The following is an 8777-nucleotide window of genomic DNA, read 5'->3' on the forward strand; positions in this document are numbered from 1 at the left end:
GAACTTTACTGCTTCTTGTAATCTGGTTGATATTCTTCGCACTCAAAATCATCTTCAAACAGTGACGAATGTGGGTCCGTATTGTGACATGGTGACGAGAGAATTCTACACAAATTTGACAGATGACACAGTTGATCACAACAGCTCTCACTTCCACAATATCTATATCAGAAAGCATTGGTATGATTTCAGTCCCGCAGTTATAAATGACTACTATGACAGGACAAAAGTTGATGCTCATTTTACACCTGATTATGATCTTATCGCATCCACGCTCACTCACTCTCATAATCCCACTTGACCTAAGAGGGATGCTAAGAAACCAGGTGATCTTGAATCACGTTTTCTCACTTCCAGTTATGCTATTCTTATTCGTCTGGCAACGAACAACTGGTTACCCATTGTTGCAACACACTATGTGTCCAAGAAAATAGTCATCCTGTTGTTCCAAATACAGAATAATTTTCAGTTTGACTTGGGTGAAATGATCTTTTGATTTATCTAGTTTGATTTATGGTATCTTTTGCAAGCAGGGTTTTTAGAAATCACATTTTGATGATTGTTAAGCTCTGAATGCTGTTGCTGTGTCTGAAGGCATGTTTGTTCCTACTAGACCTCTTTGTGTGAGTATAAATATTGATGGTGTTCGGCTCGTTTGAATTCAACTCAATCTGTTCTAGCCAACTTGAAGTCATCTGTTGCATTAGTGGAGAAGATGTTGGATGATAAGGAGCTCTTACACTCATTAGAAGCTGAGGAACAAGCTCCTGCTCCTACTAGATGATCATTGATTCACCCTTTGTCAATTATGGCAAAAAGGGGGAGTAATTGTTGAGGGGGAACATGCAAAGACATATGTGGTGGTAATGTGGTGATGTTTTAACTACTCTTAGGGTGTGTTTGGAAGCTCGGAAAATGATTTTCGGAAATCATTTTCCGGACTTTGAGTGTTTGGCAACCCATGGAAAACCCAGTCAACGAAAATCATTTTTTTTGAATTTATTATTATTATAAATTATAAATTATTAATATTATTTTTAATATTATTATAAATATTTTACTATTATAAATAAAATAATAAAAATATATAATTATACATTTCTATCCATTTTCCGGAAAATAAACCAAACACACAAAGACAGTTACCAAACATGGAAATGAAACCATTTTCCGGAAAATGGCTCATTTTCCAGAAAACATTTTCCAAAAGTCATTTTCCTGCTTTCCAAACACACCCTTAGTTACTTTTAGTTGGTGAACAATACTTGTTAGCATTGGAATAATTCTCTTAAATTAAAAAAAAATTCTCTTAAACTATTGATTACTTGAATGTTGGTTTAATGGTGATTTTTTTTTCTGAATCCTCATGCAATGACTTATCTTTGCATAATTAACTAAATTCTAGAGTTGTAAATGCTGCTAGCTTTGCATGTTAACACAATATATCTTAAGGCACTGCTTAATGAAAATTCTATTTTTGATTGATTGATATTTTTTTCGTACCTTAAGAATGTATGTGTTTAGTTTTGACAAATAATTGTCAAAGGGAGAGATTGTTAGCGAAATTAATGTATAGAATATATGTTGGCAATATATTTGTTACTATAATCTTTCTTAGTATTAATTAGTCCATTCAAATTAATTATGCCTAAGATATTTTCATAATGCATGAGTAATGACTATTTTATAATGCATGGATGAGTGGTGAAAAATGATTCAAACAAGATTGGTTGAGATCGGGTTTTTTCAGGGAGATGTAAGTGAATGAATCTCCTTAAGTTGAGGAGATCTCATTCAAGATTGGTGCCAATGAATCTAATTATAAATAGAGGTTGAAACTGTAGAGATTCTAGAGCTGATTCGTACGAGAGAAACGCCAATATCCCAACTGTTTTAATATTAACCTTGTTGTTTTAGCATTAGCCTGCTGTTTTAATTTAAAGTCTGTTATACTGATGCATACTCAAATTCATTGTAAGATGACTATTTTAGTCTATAGCTGTGCTGTGGTCCTGTATTCTACATGAAGAGGAAGTCTTGTCAATTGGTCCAAGAAGGCTGAAGAAGTTGATTCTCACATCACTACTAACTCAGGAAATGATGATGATTAGTAGGTGTTAAAGATTAGGCCATTATTGTTGGATGGAAATTTGGTAAACCTTGTATCATCTAGTGGAGTTTGGGTTTCACCTTTGTGTGGCCCACAGACGTAGGAGAAGTTCTCCGAATTACGTGAACATATTCTAGTTCCATTTTGCATTGTTTTTTATTGTTTATTATGTTTCTAATACAGTAATAAACACAGATGATTAATTTGTTTTAAAATAGGTTATATTCTGCATTCAAGATTCACAAACTTTCAATCTGTTTATAACTACTTTCTCAATCTATTGAATTACAAAGAATCAATATTGCTTCTATTGAGTCTCGAACCAATGACTTATGAATTTGTGTTACTAGACCACAAGGTTATTGTCAGTTGCATTTAGTATATATAATTTTTTAAAACTTAAAATTAAAACTCATTGGTTGGGAAAAAAATATCATTGAAACAAAATTATTCTCTTTTTTAACCTAAACAAAAATCGTGATAAAATTTCCCTTCTATGATATTTTTTAGATGTAAGCATTTAAAAAACTTAACATTTTATTATTTTAAACTAAGTTGTATATTTTTATTTTTATGATATTAACGTTGCATGGTTAAATATATTTTGGAGAACTATTAAATATGTTTTAGTAATACAAGTTTATATACAAATTGTCCAAACAACAAATGCATTACATAATAATAATAATAATAATAATAATAAATAATAATAATTATAAGTATGATCATTTTGGTGTTTGTACTACTTATTTCCTTCTAATTCTTATGGATACTAAATACTAAAATTAAAATTTCAAGTAATTCTATTCCTACAAATCAAACACTGGATCAAAATTTAAATTTTCACACTATTTTTCATCTATGTAATTGCAATTCTTTTACCCTTAATTTTTTCATTGCAACCAAACGTCCCGTAAATGTTGAATAAGAACTTGAATGATTAAATTATATGTTTACTGTTTTTATTAAAGGTAAATTATAGAAAATTAAATGAAAAACTAATTAGGATAAGCAAATAAAAGTTATGAATATAATAATAAGATAAAATTAAAAAAATATGATTAAATGTGACAATATCACAATAATTGAATGTTAAAATTGAAATTTGCTCTATTATTGATTTCCTCTCCAATTGTATGTGAAATTCTTAGTTCTTTTTTATTTTATTTTATTTTATTTAAATTTCATGATCTTTTTTCCTCAAGGAAGCGCTTTTAGTGTCATGCAGGTTTCTCCTTCTCTATCCACTCTTCATACGATCTGTACCCCATTGTCATCTTCTTCCGCTCCTTAACCTACTCACTTTTTGAATATTTTTTGGGGTGGTGATGGGGGCGGCGGATATTTTTAATCTCCCTTGAATTAAAACACGAAAGCAAAATTGTTAAATAAGTCAAATTATGATTAATGGTGGATAGTTTCATTTTTAATTACTGAGTATTAATTTAATCAATCTTTTTTAAATTTATCAAATTTAATCAAATATATCCTGAAAAGAGTAGCGAAGGAGGTGAAGCTTTAATTGTTATACGGTAGACCATGGTCTAAAAAGGTCATCGTTTCTTTACATAGAGAAATGACGGTCGCTATGTTTAACTAATCTTAGCTCGTATTTATGATGTGCTTAGAATAAAATGAAATTATAGTGTATTTAAATTGAAACTGAATAACATGTCTCACATATTCAGCCTATATTGTCAAAAGAAACTATAATTGAATTAGAATAATACTTTAGTTGTGTTGTAATGAAATTATAATGTATCTAAATTAAATTGAATAAATATTTCATATTGGGTGTATATTGTCAAATCAAACTGTAATTGAATTAAAATGATACTTTAGTTGTGTTGCAATGGAACTACAGTATTTATAAAATGAAACTGAATAACAGATTTCACATATTGAATGTATATTTTCAAATGAAAATGTAGTTATATCAAATAGATTAGTTGTGTTATAATGAAACTATAGTGTATATAAAATTAATCTGAATAATATGTTTCACATATTTGAATGTATATTGTCCAATTAAATCATAGTTGGATTAAAATTATACTTTAGTGGTATTGTAATAAAATTATAGTGTGTATAAAATGAAATTCAATAACAAGTCTCACATATCGAGTGTGTAATTTCAAATGAAACTGTAGTTGGATCAAAATGATATTTTAGTTGGACTATAATAAAACAAAAATGTATATAAAATAAAACTGAATACATCATAAATAAATAATTAGCTAGACGGAACGATCGAACATGTGTCTTTCTTTTTTATTAAAAGAAACGGCACCGTTTTAGATCATGGTCCACAGTAAAATTTGTCATGAAGCATGACTCTTGTATTCAGGTTCAGTTCTATTATTTTATAGGCCCATGACATAATACACACACACACACAATAATAATCATAAAAAATTGGCTAAAGTGTCATCTAGCACCATGAACTATATCCAATTATTCATGCCGCACCCTGAACTTTCATATCGTATATATCGAGCATCAAACCAAAATAAAAAATTCACCTAGAACTTTTAGCAGGTTTCCAGGTCTTCTTGCTGACATGGCGCAGGTTTTCAAGTGATGTGGCATTTCTCTTAACCTTATGTTGTCCATGTAAGCGTTTACATATTTAAAATTAAAAAAAAAACAAAATTATTATATTAAAATAACTAGAATTTTATTTTCTTTATTTTCATAATGTATACTTTTCAATTTTGCAATTCCAATGTTTCATTTTTTTTTTCAGAATTTATATTTTTTGGCTAATTTATTGTTTAGTATTTTTTCAGTTTTCCAAATTTATAGAAATGCTAATTTTTTTTGTTTGTATTTTTTGTTTTTAAAAAAAATATTTTTAATATGTAGATGCTTACATGGACAACATAAGGTTAAAAGAAATGCCACATCACTAGAAAACCTGCGCCATGTCAGCAGGAAGACCTGGAAACCTGCTAAAAGTTCTAGGTGAATTTTTTATTTTGGTTTGCGGCTCGATATATACGATATGAAAGTTCAGGGTGCGGCATGAATAATTGGATATAGTCCATGGTGATAGATGACACTTTAGCGTAAAAATTTTTCTAGGTGCTTTCGTAAATGCAAAATAACCAATAATAGCATCAGTACTTTCATAAATAAACAATTTCGGAGTATAATTTATTAAAATGAGTCTGCCCGGCCTTACCCATGGTCGACGTTGCTCATATTTGAAAGTCACGAGTTTGATTCTTTTTAACATCCTCTGGGTCAAGCTAGTCGCATAAGGTTTTCCTATTGCACTTTATTTCTTTTGTGTGGTCTGTGAGCTATTAAACATGAGAAAGATTTACTTTTATGTATACTCTTGAATAGTGCATGTGAGTTTCCCTCGTCACAAAAAAAAAAAAAAGAATTGAAGATGTTTAAAATTTTGATGAATTGAAAATTTTGTATATTAAAGTTGGTTGAATTGATAATGAAAATTAAAAGTTGAATGTCACTATAATGTGATTGGAAGTGATATTAACCTGTTCAGATATTCACTAAATTAAACTTTTTTGTACATCAGTTGTCTCTATTCTTTGCTCGTAAATGATTAGATTCCTAATATAAATTAATTAGATCAAATGTAACCTACAACATTTGGTATAAAATAATATTTGAATAAAATTAACACATAATAAACAACCTGGTCAAGTATTTTTTCTTTTTGTTATTTCTGTTATTCCTTTGCACTTTCTTTCTTCTTTTTTTTTTTCTAATTTTATATTGAGAAAAATTTTTGTGAAACTGTCTCACGGATCTTTGTGTGTGAGACGGATCGGGTCAAGATAAAAATGTAATACTTATATTGGAAAATATAATACTAATAAGGAATATTATAATGTAATACTTTTACTTATATAGTTATATGAGATCGAAAGTGTAATACTTTTGAAAAATATATAAGGGTGTGTTTGGTTGGTGGGTTTAGGCCTAAGGAATGAGTATAAAAGTGATTGCTTGTGTTTGGTTGATAGGTTTTGTGAATTCTACCATGGGTTTGGAATATCCCATTAATGAGAAAATCCATACCCTTATTAAATAAGGGTTTCATCTCCATTTCTCATTTCTTCCCAACTATTAATAATCATTCTCATTCCACCCAACTACCAAACATGCTAAATACTTTCACAAAAACCCATTACCATTACCAAGTATTTGATACCCACTCCGATTCCGATTCCCATATGCGAACCAAACGCACCCTAATACTTTTACATTTTGATTTAAAAATATTATATTTTTTTTCAAAAAAATTACATTTTCCCCTTGTAAGTAAGGGACATTTTGCTAACATTACTTATAAGGAAAAGTATAATGATTTTGATGAAAAATGTAATACTTTTACATATCAAGATGTAAAAGTATTACATTTTTCTTTAAAAGCATTACACTTTAACCTGACTCATTTTGATCCGTTCACAGATATGTATTCATGAGACGGTCTCACACAAGTATAACCTTTTATGTTAAATAATAATATTTCATATCATAAAAAATTAAAATTTAATTTTATAATTATTATAATATTTATGTGTTTTTTCATTTATTTGGATAGATCATGTAATTTTACTAACTTTTTCCTGTTCAACAATATTCCATGCATCACAATAGATCGGAAAATGGGAATCCTCAAAGCCTGAATTTATTCATATACTGTAAACTGATTGATAGTCTTATAATAATATCTAAAGCGACTAAGCTGACTGAATTTATTTAATTAATTAAGTTTAATGTTTGTCTCAATGGTGAGCCCAGCTTTCCACTCCGCCGGAATTATTGCCTTTTCTGACTCCACCCATTTCGCCGCAGCGCTGCTACTCACCAGAAACCTCGCCTTCAGCTCTCCGCTGGGTGGGTTGGCCAGGTCCCATACTGCCCCGAAAGCCCTCCTCATCGATATCCATTCATACGTTTCTTCCTATTAAAAAAAAATGGACAGGCCGGTTAGGGCGTTCAATTCTTTTCTTTTGTTCCCCAATCTCCTCACATCCAGCTCGATATACGGAGTAACATTTGAAAAATATAAATCAGAAAATGGTAAAAAATACTGGTGCACAAGGGATCTGTCTACTTTGAACATGAGTTACGGTTGAATTTAAAATTTTAGTGTGTTCTCAAAAATAATACTTATTGAACTAATAAGCTAACGGGTATGTGCAGTCAATTATTTTCCTTCTTTTCACCACACACCATTAGAGCATCGGATAATATTTTCGGTGAGGCACACTAGAAGCGCCGTGTGATCTAATTCTATTGCCTTTTTTCTTTTTTTCTTTTTTTTTCTTTTTTCTCTCATGTTTTTTCTCATACTCATCACTGCAAAAAATCAAATAAAATTACAAACTAATGGATTTGGTCTTAGAGGTGGTGAGAGAACGTGACTAACCTCGTAGATCTCAACTGCGAAGATGTCAGTGGCACCGCCTTGGTTGGTGAGGAGAATGGATAGGTAGTGAGGGTACTGGCTATTGTCGTGGATCTTGACCCTGAGTTTGGCGGCGGAATTGCAAGAAACCCGGCGGAATTCCACGTCCACGGCGCCTTTCTCCCTCAGAAACTCCGCCATCCTTGGCTGCTTCGCTAGTCCTGTGTAAGCGCGGTAGCTCAGAATGAAGTCTGTTTCCTGCCCTTCTACGTAGTCGGTCGCCATTACTTTTTCTCCCACTTCACTGCATAATCCACTGCTCTTACACCTCACCTGAAATCATACATTATATTGTTGCATAATAATGTTCCGTGGTTTTTTAAGGTCAATCTCTGTCTTCAGTGCTTAGTAATTGTTAGTGCTCCAGAGGCAGGGACTTGAACTTGTGACCTCATTTTGATATTATTACTTCAAAAATTGTAACAAATACATAATTTTATTTCTTTATACTCTCATACATTTTTAAAAGACAAGATATTAAACTTGACTTTTTAATAGGCTCCATCCTACAATCCCCTAGCCCTTTCCGGCCTTTGCCCAATAGTACGTGATGTTTGTATATACCTGATAACAAGCTCCACAACCAGCACCGTTCTTGAAAAGCCGAGTGGAGACGGCGCAAACCTGACCGTCGTTGGTGGTTCTTCCATATTCGCCATAGCCACACGCTCCATCTGACGACATACTAAACCCCGTTACGTTACGTTGTGACAAATTAAAACAGACAAAATAATAAAATAATTGTGACAAGCAGGTAAGGCCAGGCCGGGGAGGTCGTACTTGTAGTACCCATTTCGTCATTTGTTCTGTAATAGGAGGCTCTTGAAGAGAAATTTTGTTGGCAGTAGCAAAGTGCTGAGAGGAGCAAAATCAAGCATACTGAAGTGTAAAAATATCTGAGAAAGAGGGTCATTTTGTTTAGAGAAAATATCTCCATTTCAACGCAAGAAAAGCAGTGTGTATTGAGGTGCATATATGACCAAGGAGGATGATGGACACAGTTGAAATGAGAAGAAATAAATACAATATTTATAAATGGAAAATACAGAGAATTGTCTTAGTGCATTGATCTAACGTGAACTCTTAACTTTTTTTTTTTTTTTTAATTTTTTTAATTTTTTATTTTTATTAAAGGAACGTGAACTCTTACTTAAAAATTTATTTTAGAGAAAAAAAAATAAATATGAGTTAAATCCAGTTTTTGGTTTTATATTTATA

General features: G+C 31.2%; 1 protein-coding gene across 1 annotated transcript; it reads right to left on the reverse strand.

The window, feature by feature from the left end:
• Positions 1-6851: 6851 nt before the first annotated feature.
• Positions 6852-8496, reverse strand: LOC116001078 (expansin-like B1). Its single transcript, XM_031240979.1, has 4 exons — positions 8340-8496; positions 8124-8233; positions 7521-7832; positions 6852-7052 (listed from the first exon to the last, which is right to left on the reverse strand). Exons 1-4 carry the CDS (start codon positions 8494-8496, stop codon positions 6852-6854), a joined length of 780 nt encoding a protein of 259 aa, XP_031096839.1.
• Between the last annotated feature and the right edge of the window lie 281 nt (positions 8497-8777).

Source organism: Ipomoea triloba, chromosome 13, assembly GCF_003576645.1.
Source record: "Ipomoea triloba cultivar NCNSP0323 chromosome 13, ASM357664v1".
Classification (NCBI taxonomy): domain Eukaryota; kingdom Viridiplantae; phylum Streptophyta; class Magnoliopsida; order Solanales; family Convolvulaceae; genus Ipomoea; species Ipomoea triloba.

Coding starts and splice junctions, on each gene's coding strand:
- LOC116001078 (XM_031240979.1), bottom strand. CDS start 8,496: ATGGAGATATTTTCTCTAAACAAAATGACCCTCTTTCTCAGATATTTT. Junction 8,234..8,339: donor TGACGAAATGGGTACTACAA/GTACGACCTCCC, acceptor GTATGTCGTCAG/ATGGAGCGTGTGGCTATGGC. Junction 7,053..7,520: donor TCGCAGTTGAGATCTACGAG/GTTAGTCACGTT, acceptor TTTTTTTAATAG/GAAGAAACGTATGAATGGAT.